Consider the following 18,303-nt stretch of genomic DNA (forward strand, 5'->3'; position numbering starts at 1 on the left):
CTTTACAGAAATGCTCATTAACCTTTTCTGTTTCTTTTTCTTCTTCAGATTTTTGTTACCAGAATGTTATTTTAGTTTTATTGCCAAGTTCCACTCTTGAGTTCCTGTTCCCATCAATTCAACAAAGCATTTATGCTGACAGTGCAATGTATAATGACAAAATAAAAAAAGCTCAAAATGTATCACTTGACTTAAAGGATTGAGAAAGTTATGATATTTTTAATATTAGAAATCAAAAGCAAATGTTATATATTGATGGATGTCTATGAAAAGTGTGTGACCGAAAATGCTGTTCACATGTTTTTGCTTGTAACTTTCTCATTTTATCAGATATTTGCATGAAATTTGATCAGAAAGTAGAATTTTGATATTCTTTCCAATTAAAGGGGACATATTATGAAAATCTGACTTTTTCCATGTTTAAGTGCTATAATTGTGTCCCCAGTGCTTCTATCAACCTAGAAAATGTTAAAAAGATCAACCCAATAACTTAGTTTTGGTAAACCATTTTCTGCAAGCATGTGAAAAAAAAGGGTCATTGTAATTTGGCCCTTATTGTGATGTCAGAATAAGGTAATACCGCCCCCTTTATCTGCACTATCCAACCACAGCACAACCATTTAGTACAGGAGTGGGGAACCCTGGGTCCTGGAGGGCCACTGTCCTGCAGATTTTCGTTCCAACCCTAATCAAACAAACCTGCATTTCATTTCCAAGTAATGCTTAAAGGGGCCATTTCGTGAAAATGTTAGCATTGCCACTTTGTAGGTTTGAGCAAAAATGTGTCGTTTTGGGTGTGTCTTTTAAAATGCAAATGAGCTGATGGAGTGCAAACACTGATCACAATGATGGTGGTTTGATGCAATTCAAACTCAATTGTGCTGTCAATTATTTTCTCTTTCTTTCTTTCTCTCTGCACTAAATGGCAGTGCTGTGGTTGGATAGTGTACATTAAAGGGGACATATTTTGAGATTTTTTTAAGATGTAAACTTAATCTAAATCTAGGGTCTGAGCAAATGTGTGCCGTTTTGGGTGTGTCATTTAAAATGCAAATGAGCGGATGAAGTGCAACCACTGATCACAATGATGGTGGTTTGTTGCAATTGAAACTCAATTGTGCTGTGAAATATTTTATCTCTCTCTTTCTCTCCATACTAAATGGTTGTGCTGTGGTTGTATAGTGCAGATAAAGGGGGCGGTATTACCTTATTCTGACATCACAATAAGGGCCAAATTACGATAACCTATTTTTTCACATAGTTGCAGAGAATAGTTTACCAAAACTAAGTTACTGGGTTGATCTTGTTCACATTTTCTAGGTTGGTAGAAGCACTGGGGACACAATTATAGCACTTAAACATGGAAAAAGTCAGATTTTCATAATATGTCCCCTTTAAGGGGGCTGTATTATTCTAATTAGATATCCTTATGACATCATAAGGAAAGCCAAATTTCAAATGACCTATTTTTGCTCACACCTACAAAGTGGCAATGCTAACATTTTCACGGAATGGCCCCTTTAAGGCGTGTTTTTTTCCCCAAACGAGTTCAGATAGGAATTTTACTTAAACATGATCTTAGGGGCAGAAAGAAATTTGATTGGTTCACAAAAATGACCAATGAAAGTCCTCAACCGGAGCCTTCGGGGCAGTTTCTGCAGTGGAGCAGTTTGCTCGCCGTTGGTCGGGTGAGTGGCGCGGATGGTTGGATGGGAGTGTGGCTGGTTTTGAATGTAGCTCGAAATGTTTCGGGCGTTTAAGTTGCGTGTTGCCACGTGTCTGTGGCACGACTATTTTTCGTGCCCGTTTCACGTGTTGGTTGCTCAATTGTTGTTCCCATTTTCTTACCATTGTTGTTTGGGATTTGGTTTAGAACAACTTTCTGTTACATAAATTGACGTCCTAACCCAACTCTAACCCCAACATCAAGTGAAAACAGTTTAAATTTCTGACAAATAAGCGTGTGAACAACTGCCATTCTAACCCAAACCCAACTTCATCCTTGCGCTATATAACAGTTTAAAAAAAAAACCACAAATCTAACCCCAATCCCAATCGACAATGGTTTGACAGGGGGAAGAAAATTGAGTGAGCAATACGTGAAAATGGCACGATAAGGAAAGTCGTGCCACAGACACGTGAAAACGTGGCGGCACGTGGCTTGAACGCTGGAGGCATTTCGAGCTGAATTCAGGACCAGTCGCATTCCTGTCTAGCCATCTGCGCTGCTCGCCTGGCCAACGGTGAGCTCGAACTGCTTCACTGCGGAAACTGCCTTGGGGGCTCCGATTGAGGACTTTCATTGGTCATTTTTGTGAACCAGTCGGGTTTCTTTCTGCCCCTGAGATCATGTTTGAGTGGGACTCCTATCGGAACTGGTTTGGGGAAAAAAATCAAGCATCCTTAAAGGGGTCATATGATGAAAATGTTAGCATTGCCACTTTGTAGGTGTGAGCAAAAATAGGTGATTGAAATTTGGCTTTCATTGTGATGTCATGGGGATATCTTATTGGAGTGGTGCCGCCTCCTTGGTCTGAACTCTCCAACCACTGCACTGCCGTTTAGTGCACAGAGAAAGAGAGAGAAAAGAAGGACTTGAAAGCACAATAGAGTTGAATTAAAACAAACCACCAACATTGTGAACACTGTTTTCAATTTATCCGCTAATTTGCAATTTAAAAAACACACCCAAAACGACACATTTTTGGACTTGACAGCACAATAGAGTTTCAATTACAACAAACCACCATCATTGTGATCAGTGTTTGCACTTCATCCGCTCAATTGCATTTTAAAAAACACACCCAAAACGACACATTTTTGCTCAAACCTACAAAGTGGCAATGCTAACATTTTCATCATATGACCCCTTTAAAGGACTGATCCCAATGATGGTGGTTTGTTGTAATTCAAACTCAATTGTGCTGTCAAGTCCTTCTTTTCTCTCTCTTTCTCTCTGCACTAAACGGCAGTGCAGTGGTTGGAGAGTTCAGATTAAGGAGGCGGTATTATTCTAATAAGATATCCTTATGACATCATAATGAAAGCCAAATTTCAATCACCTATTTTTGCTCACACCTACAAAGTGGCAATGCTAACATTTTCATCATATGACCCCTTTAAGACTTTAATTTGATTTTTCAGGTGTGTTTGATTGGGGTTGGGGCTGGACTCTGCGGGACGGTGGCCCTCCAGGACCAGGGTTCCCCACCCCTGATTTAGTATGAAGAGAAAGAGAGAGATAAAATATTTCACAGCACAATTGAGTTTCAATTGCAACAAACCACCATCATTGTGATCAGTGGTTGCACTTCATCCGCTCATTTGCATTTTAAATGACACACCCAAAACGGCACACTTTTGCTCAGACCTATTTTAGACTTAGTTTACATCTTTAAAAAAATCTCATAATATGTCCCCTTTAAATCATGAACATTTTATTTTTTAGTTGGAATGGGCATCAGACTTTAGTTGGAATTGGGCATCGGACCCATGTAGCCATAGTTTTTAGAACGATGCCTCCAGTTCTGAGTTCTGACAGGACATTCGCTATACTCTTACCAGAAATGTGACTACCAAATTTTGCGATTTATTTAAATACCTTCTCTTTCACAGATTTAGAGTACCAAGTTTCAGTACCAAGATTATATATATAGTATGTATAGGTCCACCTACCTTTTATTAGAGTCCAGAGTTTATGAAAGCACACCAACCGGTTTAATGTGACACAAATTTTCAAACAGTTGCTGTAAAACAGTCCTTCCAAAAAAACTTTTTTTTGTGATTCTTGCGGGCAAAAATCCTTGATCTTGCGGCATGTTTAAAAAAATGCGATGGAATATGCGGGATATTTATGCAATTTTATGCAATGAAATTGCGTGAACTTGCAAAAACTGCGTGAACTTGCAAAAATGTTTTCAGCGTTTGCGACTTTTGATTGATGTTCACATAATCACGTCACTTCATAACGTTCCCATGGCAACAGGGGCTGCGCTTGTTTGAGGTAAATGCAACTTTTTCAACTTTCTGCTGAGATATATGTGATTTTTGCTACGAAAATTCGGGGATTATGAAATCATGCAATCCCCGCATATTTTGCGCACGTAAATTTGCAATTTATGCTGTGAAATTGCACCATATTTGAAAAAATGTGTCTCCTGCATAAATATGCGAACTTTGGCTGATTATGCATTAAATCATGCGATTGCATAATCGCGTTTTTCACCTCAGGGCTGAAAGCTCAAAATATTAAACGCTTCCAGTGTTTCTTCTTCACGTATTTATTGTCGTTTTAGTGAAAACATACTAAAACCATGCGGCGAAAAGTGGATATGGCATGACGCACTTTGTAACAGGACCATGCAGAATCAGAATTTTCGAATTTTGATGCCTGTGTCCGCGTTGTCAGCATTGCTGAATTTGATTGCTTAATTATTTAAAAAATTTGAGTGGTGTGAGGGGCCCCTAACATCAATTTTGTCTAGGGCCTCCAAATGGCTCTTAAACCAGACATTCAAACATCTACTAAAGAATAAAGCAGGATGTTGCTTTTGCGGCTATCACAATGTGGGATTTGTTTATAAACAACATCCATGAAGGTGAAAGGGGTGAAGAATTTTGATTCCCTTTATCCCTTCCTTTTTTATTAATTTTATTTTGGGGAAAAAGTGTTCTGGCACAGTTAATTTGAGAATGGTGTGGGAAGAGAGTCATGGGAAATGATAGTTCACTCCATGAATGTGAGTGTTTGTTCTGATGAACATGATGAACATGAAGGAAGATATTTTGGAAATGTTTGTAACCAAACCAATAATGAGCCCCATTAACTTCCATGGGATAAAATAATTCTATGGAAGTGAATGGGGCTCATAAACGTTTTGATTCCAAACATTCCTCAAAATATCTTCCTTCGTGTTTATCAGAGCACCTTTTGGGATGCACCTCAATGATCCTTCACAGCCTTGCCTATCCCATGATTCAGTGCACGCCTGTAACGTCTGGGTATTTTCTTTCTTTCTTTCTTATTTACACCATTCCAGCATCTATGGCTATATTCATTGTGAGAACCAGTTAATCCATACACAAGTTTTAATCCATACAAGTTTATTCATACACGAGTTCAGGGAGGGTCAATTTGGTATCTCCAATTTCACCTAACTTGCATTTTTTTGACCTGTGGGAGGAAACCGGAGTACCCGGAGTAAACCCACGCTGACACAGGGACAACATGCAAACTCCAATCACACGAAAAAGAAAAGCCACCTTCCCTAGCCAGGGCTCAAAACCGGGTACCTTCTTGCTGTGAGGCAAAGTGTGTCAAAAGTCAAAAGTGTGTCAAACTGTGTGTTCACTTTCTCTTAGAAGTGGTACATTTCTCACTTCTCTCTGGGACTTTTACAAAGTCCCTTAAACTGCAGTTGTTAAGCCCCTACTGAAAAAGTGCAACCTGGATAACACCGTATTGAGCAACTACAGACCAATCTCAAATCTTCCTTTCTTGGGCAAGATCACTGAAAAAGTTGTTTTCAATCAGCTGAACAAATTCTTAAGTTCTAATGGTTACTTTGACAATTTTCAATCTGGTTTCCGACCATGCCACAATACAGAGACAGCGCTCATAAAGATAATAAATGATATTCGCCTCAATACACACTCAAAAAAAATGAAGTTTTGGGTTAAATTAAAAATATTGTGTCAAACAGGTTATACACAATTTGTTTATGTAACTCAACAAAACTTGGTAGAGTCAACAAATAAAAATTTTGTTAATTGTACATAAAAACATTTTATTAATGATGACAAAAAATTTTGACTAATGGAATTTTATAAACCCCACCCCCTTTAATTAGGATTTAATAAGTCCACAACACCCAAACAAATTGCAGCTGCGCAATTCAACTTAATAAATAAATCTTTTTTTAAATAAACAGTCAATCAAACTTATCACAAAACATATTTGAATAGCAATGATGCATTCCAAACTCTTTGTTCTATTTGTTCTGAAATATATCAGAGCAAGTTATTTATCTTATACTTGGCTATGTATTACTTAGGTACAGTGATGCCGGTAACGCGTTACTTAGTAACGCGTTACTCTAATTTTACCACTTTTTTTAGTAACGAGTAATCTAACGCGTTAATATTTCCAAACCAGTAATCAGATTAAAGTTACTTATCCAAGTCACTGTGCGTTACTATTTTTGAAATTTTCCTTAGTAAAATATATATTTTCTTGTATATTTCTTCTTGCGTCTCGGGAAGTGAAGTCAGATGTACGACAAGTCACGTTTTCAGCACGAGGACAATTCAGGTCACGTGTAAGCGCGACACAAACGTAAACAACGTACAATGGAGAGAAAAGAGAGATGCAGCTACAAAAACACTACGTCAAATTAAAGAAAAAAAACATTTGGAGTCGCGGCACGGCACAGACAGTCAAACTAAGAGCAAGTCCCACCCGGTGATGCGAAGCAGACAGTGAGCAGGAGGTCATCCACTACCCAAACAACAAAAGCTGGACTTCAGTGCAAAACTAGTAAGTGTGGGAGAGTTGAAGAACGAAAGTAACAAAGCGATTTTCTCCGAGCCCTGATAACATCTAAATCTCACTATGACAGCATATTAGCACATAACCTCTGAAAGAGTTGACAAATATCGCGTTATTTACTCACCGATTTCCACGTGTAGATCCAGAACTGTGTTTTCAACCATGATAAGTACATTCCAAAAGCGGTCTTTTTTTCTTACAACGCGTTGTGTTTCTCGTTTCATGTGTTACAATACTGATAAATCTACAAGGTATTTAGTATATAACATCCTGAAGACTTCTCAGTTTTTCAAAATAAAAGTAAGTCGAGTTTATTGAACTATTGAATTTTTTTTAGTCTCAGCCATTTAAGTTTGTACTGTTGGTTGCTTTTGAAACATTTGATAAAACTGAAATTTAAAATAAAAATGTAATTTAATTATTTTTTACAAAGATAAATGACAAAATAAGTTTGCAGTTACATATTAAAGAGGTCATAGTAATATATATTTAATAAAAACAAGTGTAACACAAAAATCTATCATGTTTTGTTGTGTTACTTTTGACCCACCTGTGTGTTACTTTCGTCCCTGCTGTCAAGGTCAAAAGTAACAATTCACTACACTTGTTTAAAGTGAAATTATACAGAAGTCGTTTTACATTTGTTCAAAATTCCAGCTGGTTTTGATAGACCACACTTGTGAGTTATTGACGACAACAAAAATATATCTCTGTCTAAAACATTAACTTTTAAAATTAAGTTTTTCTGAATCACCCCTATTTATGTTAAGTGAAGTCAAGAAAGACTCATATATATATATATATATTAGTTTTTTAAAACACAACAGTTCAACTTAAAATGTCAGGAGATACATTTTTGACGTTACTGTTAAAAATGCACTTCCAATAAAGTGAGTGTTGGCAAAACCGGTTGTCATTTTTAATGTTGAGGCAGTGGGGGTGTTGGCAGCTACTGGAATGTAACTAACAAAGTAACTTGTAATCTAACTTAGTTACTTTTAAAATCAAGTAATCTGTAAAGTAACTTAGTTACTTTTTAAAGGAGTAATCAGTAATCAGTAATCAGATTACTTTTTCAAAGTAACTGTGGCATCACTGCTTAGGTACCTATCTAATGGTGCTACACTTCTGCAAGAGAGTGCCAGAACAACAATTACCCATAATACACTGCAAAATCCTCAGCCAATGAAGTCTGTATTGGTTTTATTAATATGTTACTTTTATGTTGCTGCGAAAATGCCAGTAAAACTGACTATTATCAGCTTAAATTGAATTTAATTGGACTTGATAGCAGAGGTGGACAATACTTAGTTACATTAGTTACATTTTCCAAGCATCTGTGCTTTATGAGGATGCTTGTATTGTGAAAAATGTTACTTCGCCACATTCTAAAGCATACAATCTTACTGTGTATTCTTTAATATTGCATATTAAAATGTATTTAATACTTAATTTCATTAAAATTGTGTACTTTTACTTAAGTAAATGCACGTTAATGTACTTAAATATTAAATATAAAACAAACACATCTATTTATGAAATGTTAAAGAGTAAAAATTATGATAATATGCTTTGGAATGTTTGTTTTCCAAAGAAAAACACGGATATAATACAAATACTTGAAAAATGCTTTTAAGTAGAAAGTAAAAGCTCTGCTTGATAGTGACCCTAGCAACTTATCAACCCACCTGTGGTCTGTGGACGTTGCTGAACGATCAATTTACTTCTCCTTTCTGTGTTTTTAGGCAGTCTGTAAAACGATAGCTCCGAATTCTTTATTAATCTGTTAGTACAGTCTATCACGCAACAGCTTTTTTCCCATTTAGACGCGTTTTCACTGTGTTTTTTCCAATTTCACACTGTACACAAATGCTGCCTCGCTGTCTTTTGCCACTCAGTGGGCGTAACCGCAGTCACTTTCGCCGAACGTGACGTCACGTGCATACCCTCTATTGCAGATGCACAATGATAATCGAGAAGCACCTCCAGAATGTGAGTGAGGCTGAGGAGAGCGTTTCTGCCATTACATTTCCAGGATGTTACATATGAAGAAACTACTTTTGCTTTGTATGTTTTTTGTTAAAGGTAAGAAAGTTTTTTGTGGTTTACATTCACAGACACGTTTTAACATTTCATTCAGTGCTCGAGTTTGCAGCGCACATCTTACAAGTACAGCAATCTCGTGTTCACATTACTTCGTTTTACATACATAGATGAGCAAAACCTTTCCACAATGTTAATAAAATATTTTATCCACGCTTTTTTTGTGCTTTTCTGCCCTGTGTAATGACAGTTAGACATTTGTTAAAATCAAATTCTAAGCAGGTCACCAACGTTTATTAGACAGACTTCAGTACAGAAAGGAAATACTGTTAGACAATATGTAATGTCTGGCACATATATTGTGATCAGCCCATTGAATAATTCCGTCGAGACAAAACCATCACGTGATCAATATCTCTGCACACTGGCATTTATTTCTAGACAGTTATGGGTGCACATTTTAGTTTAGGGAAGTGATATTTAGAACAGAGAAGCGGGGCAAGAACATGTCCTTAGATTTACAATGACCATCAGTGTGCTGAAGGGATAAAAGTCACAGTAGCCTACGTGACAATCTCCGCTGTCGCGGCTGTCAGTTTGGTGCCGCTCGACGCAACTTTGGATTTCCTCAGGCGATGTGCGAAGTAAAAACATTCTTGAAATTGTAATATACGTTTAGTTTAATTGCTAAACTACAAGTAAAATAAATTTCAATGAATTTGAACAACGCGCACGGGAAAACCCGAAAAATGGAAAACAATGGGACAAAATAAAGTGATGACTTATGAGTTTCAAATGGCCAGTATTTTGTTATTCTTGAACCCATAAACATGGTCTTGGTGTCATTTTAAAGTTTTTTCAAGCTCTTTCTATCTGAACAACTAGTTTTAGCATTTAACATTGACAATTTTACTCTCACATACCTACACAATACTTTTTCCCACGTGGTGACCTATCGTCCTCTGTTCTTGCTCTCCCGCTGATTGACTTGTGGCCGTGGTACCTCTGAAACGTCAGCTGGACCTGTATTGGAAAACAATTTTCAGAAACTTGTGAACCCTGAGTGCATTCGGCAAAGTGACACGTCCAACTGCTTTTTTGACACTTTGCATTTGTTAAGCATGAGGAAACAAACTCTTAAACTGGGCAAACCTGTGTGTGACCCACATAGTGAAACCTGCATGGGACCCACATATATTGCCAATGTTAAGCCCATGCCCACATGGAACCCATGCTGCCTAGAAAGGACCCACATGGGGTCCTGTCTAATGCAAAGTATTTCACTTTAATCAATTTGATCATTGGCAACTTCAACAATATACCAGATTTGGGCAATCCGGATTATACTAAACCATATCATTTATACAGCATTCACAAAAAGGAGTAGGCTACACTCTTGTAATGGTATCCCAAAAAAGAGTATATGTGGCATAGACTGTAAAAAAAAGATGGACGACGCGACGTCGCCTCCCACCATTGTAATGAATTGAAGTCAAAAATGTCCGACCACGGTCGCCGCCATGTTACGTAAAAACGTCAGTTTGGAGCCAAGGCATGCGCAGAAGGAATCGTCCGTGAAGCCAGAGGCGGAGCCGCGGTATCAAACTACCGCCCAAACTCGCACGGCCAATTCAACCACTCCATTCATAACGACACGCCCTGTTTCTATAGCATCAAATTACAAGCTAAAATGAAACTTATCACAAAAATGAACACTTTAACATATATCAGCGTGATAACAACTACTTGAAAGGACCTAAACCATCTTTCGAAAACTTTTATTGGAAGTGTAAATATTTTTTTATTTAGAGCATAGTCCCATTCATTTGAATGGAGAGGGCAGGGTTATGACTTGTACTGCAGCCAGCCACTAGGGGGCGATCAAAGAGCCAGAGGCTTCACTTTTCAAGGCTTATGAGGCACACCCGATATCTGGCCAAAAAATACAGCCACACTCCTCACCATGTGTAGGGACAACTCACAAACAACACTCCACACAGCTGCTATAGATATTAACTCTAGGGAAATATATTTGGTCACAATGAGAAGAATAAATAATCAATTTTCAAATGCATAACCAAAAATAGTTTACTATATTTTGAACAAAAAAATTAACAGAAGCAACTCGGCCACATTGTCTCTGAAACACCCATACTCAGTTAACAATGGTAGATTCCCAAAATGAGCAGTGGTGGCTGGTGCTAAAACGATTTAGGGGGTTTACAAACTGTTACTGTAGTAATGAATCTGTGAACACACACACACAAACACACACATTGTGTGGCGTATGGTCTGAGCACTGCAATCTGACCTATCCGCAACCTCTAAATCAGGGGTGCCCACACTTTTTCCTGTTGCTGTGTTATATTAAAATTAAAGTTGCTCTGATTCTCCTAATTTATAATTTTCTAATATTTAAAATAGAAATAAGCAAACAATATGTACAACTAATGCAGTTTTATTTTCAAAATGTTGGTGTAAAAAAATAAATAATTTTGCCAATCATTTTTAAATTCACTTTTGTCTGAGTGCCTCTTCCCTCTCCATTATTAGCCTATATACCCGAGTTTGTTGAGTTTCTTGATGCTTTAAACCTTCAATTATGCATGCATTAAAAAAAGATTCACTTGAATTCCTTGCATTTAATTTAAAATTTGATTTTTGTAATGTACAATTTTTTTATTACATTTTAGAAAATGTCTAATTAGAAATTAATAATTAATAATTAATAAATTAGAAACTTCATTACGGGTCAACTTTGGCCACCTCTGTCAGCAATCATGCGTCATCACCAACTCCCTCACTCTCATCCCTAGAGGCATTTTTACTGAATGTATTTCCCGACAAAGGAAATCGCCTTAAAACAGCTATTCGCAATTAGCTATTTTCATCTGTAACATATGTGGCACTGATGGACATTGAGTTTCACTGCAGAACTGAGTTTGTTGTTGTTTTCTTAAAAGAAGACGTGATATTAAATGCTCTCGTGCTATACAGAATGATATAAAAATACTGTATTATCATTATAGACATAAGTTTAGATGTAAGAATGTTTTTTTTATTTGTGTTGCATTTTTAACTATAAAATGGCTGAAGTATTTCTGGGACCTTGTAAGCCATAATAACACGTTACATACACTGTTAAAATACACTGTTTCTTTAAAAATTACAGTATTACTGCTAGCTGTTTGCCAGTAACTTACTGTAGATTTAAATGTTAAGTTATTTACTGGGATATGAACATTAAACATTAACAAGTCTTTGTCTTTACAGAAATACTCATCAACCTTTTTCTGTTTCTTTTTCTTCTTCAGATTTTGGTCACCGGAATGTTATTTTAGTTTTATTGCCGGTATTCAGTTCCCCTCTTGAGTTCTGTGTTCCCATAAAGTAAACAAAGCGTTTATGCTGACAGTGCAACCAGTATAATGACAAAATTTCCAAAAAACCCAAAGCTCAAAATGTATCACATGACTTTGAGGATTGAGAAAGTTATGATATATAATGATGGGTTTTACTTTTGTAGGCTATATTACTAAGTTTGGTACATTTTATAAACAGTACACTTGGGTAGTTTAATCTGCATCAATGTGTCATATTTTGTTTTATAAATAAAATAAAAAATATCTGACTATTGATTTATTTAAAAGTCTGATAGGTCGACCCTCGGGGGTGTCCCCCTGACAAGCGTGGTGGGCGGGAACAGTGGGCGCAACTCCCCCGAGTCTGCGTCCAGGGGTCCAGCCCACGCGTGACACGAGATAAGGAGGAGACAAGTATGCACAAAAATAATCGAGAAGCACCTCCAGAATATGAGTGAGGCTGTGTAGGAGTGCGTTTCTGTCGGTGCAGACATTTGTCATTAGATTCACAGGATGTTAAATTTGAGGAAACTACTTCTGCTTTGTGTGATTTTTGTTAAAGGTAAGAAAGTTAATTTGTGGTTTTCATTCAGACCGATAGGCTACCTTTCAACATTTCATTTATTTCAGTGCTCGAGTTTGCATCTTACAAGTACAACAATCTCAAGTTAAATAACTTGATTTTACATAAATAGAGCAAAACATTTTGAAGACGCTTATTTGACTTTCAATGTAGTTTAAAATGTTTAATCCGTTGTTTTGTGCTTTTCTGATCTGTGTAATGAAAGTTAGACATTAAAACACATGGTGCACAATCTGTTTCTCTGAACGTTATTGACATCTCGATGCGGTTAGGTTTACATCCAAACATATACATATAAGCATATAACTTAGCATACATATCAACCCAGCAGTTTTTCCCCAGGGATTCCCCCGTATATTATTGGTGGATTACTACGTCACCTTTTGGCTCTTCAATGTCATTTTATTTCTATAGCACCATTAAACACAATAAATGTTGACAAATGTGCTGTACAGCTTACACAATAAAATAAATATATATATACATACACACGCACGCACGCACGCACACACACAGACTCTAAAAAATGGTGACAAAAAAATTGTACCCCATAACCACAAACTAAGAATTTATTTTAACAAAAAGGAACTATCCAAAAACTTTATTCATCTGTTATAATTTGGGCATTTCATGTCATCTGTCCTATTAGTTTTTAATTCAATTTATGTTTAATGTAAGCAAGATTTTATTAGTTTTTGTTGTTGTTGTGTTTTCATAGGAATAATAATAAAACGCAAACCAAGCATTCTTTTTAAATTAAGTGGAACAGTGCTTTCATTTATTTGATGTATAACGTGGGTATGTAATTTTTAATAGTATCGTTATTCAAAAAGGGAAGGATGTAAAGATCACACATTAAAGATCAGAATCTGCTGTTTTCTTAAAATGTAGAAAGTTTAAATCATTAGAAAAATTATTTATGAGAAAGTAAAAACCAAAATCCCTGCTTTGCGGCAATATAGATTTATCAGAGTTAGTCATTAAAACGTATGTGTTTTTTTTGTAACTGGTCTTTTGTTGTTTGTGTGCTTGAGAGGAGAGAGCGTCACCCACCATTATGATTAAAATGTTTCTGAATTCAGTCCACCTCTTCAATCATATCATGTGTCTATTGGCTGTTTAGAAACAGAGCTATGAATAACAAAAACTCAAGAACTGTTGAGTATTAAATTAAAATACAGATGTAGGTACCTGGTGTTTGCTCCAGTGAGTCTTATGTATTAAACATGAAAAAGTGTCTCTTAGTATTAAATAGTCTACAGAGAAATATTAACTGCATATAATAACATTGGAAAATACTTTCAAAATATCTTTCAGGTGTGTTTGGTGTTGATGGAGATGAAGTGAAGTCAGTGATGGAGGGAGATTCTGTTACTCTACACACTGATATTACTCAAATACAGACAGATCAGCAGATATTGTGGCTGTTTGGACCTCAGGGGACTCGTATAGCTCTAATCTATAAACAGCACAATGTCTGTGATCCATGTGGGAGCTTCAAGGATGGACTGAAGCTGGACAGTCAGACTGGATCTCTCACCATCACAAACATCACAATCACAGACTCTGGACTTTATCAACTAGAGATCATCAACAGCAAAGAAACTTCAAAAAAGACATTTAATGTTACTGTCTATGGTGAATAAAGTGAATAAGCCATGTCTTGTTGTAATGATCAATGATTATATTTTCCAATGAGAATTAAAAAATAGACATGTGTATGTGATACTGTAGTATAGACATCTCTGAACATAAAGTGTAATGTCAGTATGTGCACAATGGTAAACAGGATGTTAAGATTTAGGAGATGCTGTATTAACACCATTTAGAATAAAATCATTTTCTTTTTCTTTAATGTTTTTCAGCTCGTCTGCTCATTCCTGACATCACCTGTATCAATAGCCCCTTCTCATCATCATCATCAAGTTCAAAATGTGTGTTATTGTGTTCAGTGTTGAATGTGAGAGATGTGAGTCTGTCCTGGTATAAAGGAAACAGTTTATTGTCCAGCATCAGTGTGTCTGATCTCAACATCAGTCTCTCTCTACCTCTGGAGGTTGAATATCAGGATACAAACACATACAGATGTGTACTCAACAATACCATCACAAACCAAACTCAACATCTCAACATCGATGATGTCTGTCAGACGTGTTCAGGTGAGTCAGCAGTTATGTTGTCAGTTGAAATAAAAGCACTAAATCATATAAAGACGTTTATATTGATGGTAAAGTGCTGGTTTAAAGTATACGGCACTGATATGTCGTAAACTAGTGCTTTATTGTCAATATGAAAGGCTTTATAATGTACTACTGTTATTTAAATGTTACCAGGATTGGAAGCATCCTTAAAATTGTGAATTTATTGTTTTTTTCACCTGTGTATGCATTTAAAGGGGACATATTATGAGATTTTTTTAAGATGAAAACTAAGTCTAAAATAGGTCTGAGCAAAAGTGTGCCGTTTTGGGTGTGTCATTTAAAATGCAAATGAGCGGATGAAGTGCAACCACTGATCACAATGATGGTGGTTTGTTGCAATTGAAACTCAATTGTGCTGTGAATTATTTTCTCTCTCTCTTTCTCTCCATACTAAATGGTTGTGCTGTGGTTGGATAGTGCAGATAAAGGGGGCGGGATTACCTTATTCTGACATCACAATAAGGGCCAAATTACAATGACCTATTTTTCACATGCTTGCAGAAAATGATTTACCAAAACTAAGTTATTGGGTTGATCTTTTTAACATTTTCTAGGTTGATAGGAGCACTGGGGACACAATTATAGCACTTAAACATGGAAAAAGTCAGATTTTCATAATATGTCCCCTTTAATGATATATTATTCTGAGTATTAACACTAAGGGGGATTGGTTTCTTTTAATTTTTTAAAAGTAAAGCCTTTCTAGGGATGTGGGATCAAAATAGATATTTTTTTCGGTTCTTTTGCTACAATTATGTTTATCTTCTAGTTCAATAAACCTAATGTTTGTTAAAAGTTTGTTTAATTGATGTTTAGTTAACTGTATTAGGTATGTATTTACTTACACAAATCTGGTTCATGATGTCTAGGTTCAGGATTTTTCTGGTTGTGCACAGCAGGGGCTGTGATCTTATTTCTAGTAGCAGTAGCTGCAGCAACAGTAACAGCAGCAGTCGCTGTCTATAACAGAAATGAACAATCAGAACAAGACAGTAAGTATTACAACAAATAGGCCAAACCAAAACTTTTCTGCAAGAGTTTTGTTATTATCCTCATGTTAACACTTAAAGCAACACCAAATAGTTTTTTTTTACCTTAAAATAACGTTTCCAAAAAAGTTTAGGTCGTTCATCCACTCGAAACGGGGTGAACATGGTTTCACATTCGCTTTGCAGCCCTCTATCAGCCAAAACCACACTAAATAAGTTTCCAACCGTCGTGTTGCGGTCCTGTAGTTCGAGTGAAAACTACAAAAACTTGCTTTACGGAAGACCTACAATCCAATCAGAGCCAGCTTTGCTGCAGTAGGCTAAATTATTTACGACAGTGGTAATGGACAATTCCGCTTTTAACCTGTAGGGGGAGCAAAGAGCAAAAACTCTTTAGTGTTGCTTTAAATAACTTATAAAAGACTTTGATTAACTTTGATGAAATAATAATAATAATAATAAGAAATGTGTTTGAGTTAAACTAACTTAACACTGCAGAAAGATGGCGCTCTAGAGCTGTGCTGAGCCACTTGGCCTACAGCACATCAACACATCAATAACAAACACTTGTCTTTTAATTTTTTTTTTTCAATTTATAGTTTTAATACATATATTTTTTACTTTACAGTTCAAGAAGCAAAGCAGATAAAAAAGGAACGCATACTTAATTTTATGGTAAGGTTGTGTGTATGTGTGTGTGTGTGTGTGTGTGTGTGTGTGTGTGTGTGTGTGTGTGTGTGTGTGTGTGTGTGTGTGTGTGTGTGTGTGTGTGTGTGTGTGTGTGTGTGTGTGTGTAGGATAAGGTGATTAGATGGGTTCAGCTGGTGATCGTTTGGCAGGCATCATGTTTGAAAGACGGCGAGTAGATCAGATATCTAATTATATTATTTGTTTTTTATCAGCATTTTCTGTTTAATTCTCTATACTGATTATATTGTGCAGTTTGTCACGCGCGCACACACACACACACACACACACACACACACACACACACATATAAATATCATCCAAGGGTTTTTTTTCTCCAAGGACTTTCCCATTGGGTTTTTCTCCAAGGGGGTTTTCCACCCCTGGAAGACAGCCGACTTTGGCTTAACAGAGCACCCCTTTCTATATGTTACATATTACCATGCTCGCTTGTTCAGTTTAATCTTAGCTGCTGTATTTTGCTACTTATGTTGTCTATCGATTTTTTGTTCTATTAATTTAAAGCTTTGAAACAATTTTCTATTCATGAAAAGCGTAATGTAAATAAAATTGAATTGAATATCTTAGACTTAGCGTAGACTGTCATCAAAGTAAATAGGTAACAGGGTTCAAGGCCCTATAGTGAAGTATGTTTTCGCACCAATTTCATCTCTGATTGATGATTTATAATAACATATTTTGCATAATAATGACATATTAACAATCACTTTCTTTTTCATCTTGTAACCGGTTCTGTGTTTTCTTATAGGAGCCTGTCAGTGTTCCTTGAGTTATACACCCCGTTTTATGCCCTCCATATTATTTAAAAAAAGAGCATTAAGCTGTGTCGTCAGCAAGTCTTTTCGTTAACGCAGTCAATGGAGAGCAACTGCGCCCGACTGCAGAATCCAAGAGACCATCTCTCCATCGCGAGAGTTTTCTATGGATCTCGCTGTGATCACCGGTGATTGATTCTGCACAGAATTTGCTTATCTCAGACGAGCCAAATGACTGACAACAAACTTCTTCTAAGATTTAATGGCAAACCAACTTAAAAGGTGCATTCCCGCTACCTACTGAAAAGGAGTGTGAAACGCATAATGGAAAGGAAGTTTCAAAAATAATAATATCATACAGGTTCCTCTAACGGAAATTAGCCATGGTTATACAGTTAAAACAAAAAAAAAACATGATTAGTGTAGTAATGGTTTTGCTGATAGTAATCAATACACCAAAAAGCCATGGTTACTACACTTTTACCACAATAAAACCATGGTTAATTTTTGTAAGGGTACACAGAAGGAAGTTTTACATCCTATTAAATGATCCTGTTTTATGAAGTGTCAGTTCATTTATTTTCATATTTCTTAAAGCTTGTTTTAGCTGGGGACGATTTCTTTCATAAGCTTTAGATTTTGTAAGCACATGTTTTACATTTTCAGCTAACCCACATTTATCACAATGTCTGTTCCCATTCTGTGTAAGCATTGATTAAAAAACAAAGTCCAATGACTAAAACGCCCTGTTTCCTGTTTTCAAATCTTCCAACTTTTCCATGTTTGCAGTAAAAATGTCCATCTTTTTTCCTTCATTCCAATTCTTCTGCAGATTTTTTTTTCACTATTATCACTTTAATTTCAGTTTTACTCAATGCCATTTTAATGTGAATTTGTAAGTAGTTTAATGCCTATATATACCACTACTGCTGTTTTCCCAAATGTTGCATCTTTTGAGCCATCCGTGTATATTTGTACTGCACAATAAAATTTTTATCTATGTATTGTTGTACACTTAAACTTTCTAACAGACTTGTATTGTTATGCTTTTCTTTTGCAATTGTTTATCAGTCGAAGGCATTGGGAAAAGCCAAGGTGGGATTGCTGACCTAGGT

The 18,303-nt window shown here is 36.3% G+C and overlaps 2 protein-coding genes across 3 annotated transcripts in view; both read left to right on the plus strand.

Annotated features, from left to right (window-relative positions):
* Positions 1-18,303, plus strand: part of LOC141359269 (uncharacterized) — a 368,361-nt gene that overhangs the window by 243,230 nt on the left and 106,828 nt on the right. The window lies entirely within an intron of this gene.
* The window catches only part of LOC141359266 (SLAM family member 5-like), a 106,289-nt gene continuing 99,362 nt past the window's right edge, over positions 11,377-18,303 (plus strand). The window contains exons 1-6 of one of the 2 annotated variants that reach the window (XM_073861430.1): positions 11,419-12,514; positions 13,853-14,173; positions 14,401-14,694; positions 15,606-15,728; positions 16,354-16,400; positions 17,182-18,190. In XM_073861430.1, the coding sequence (XP_073717531.1) occupies positions 12,466-12,514; positions 13,853-14,173; positions 14,401-14,694; positions 15,606-15,728; positions 16,354-16,400; positions 17,182-17,202 (855 nt within the window). In that variant the 5' untranslated portion in view covers positions 11,419-12,465 and the 3' untranslated portion in view covers positions 17,203-18,190. Of the gene's footprint in view, positions 12,515-13,852; positions 14,174-14,400; positions 14,695-15,605; positions 15,729-16,353; positions 16,401-17,181; positions 18,191-18,303 lie in introns of those variants that run through there. The other variant, XM_073861431.1, reaches the window with a different exon arrangement.

Source organism: Misgurnus anguillicaudatus, chromosome 23 (assembly GCF_027580225.2).
Source record: "Misgurnus anguillicaudatus chromosome 23, ASM2758022v2, whole genome shotgun sequence".
Classification (NCBI taxonomy): domain Eukaryota; kingdom Metazoa; phylum Chordata; class Actinopteri; order Cypriniformes; family Cobitidae; genus Misgurnus; species Misgurnus anguillicaudatus.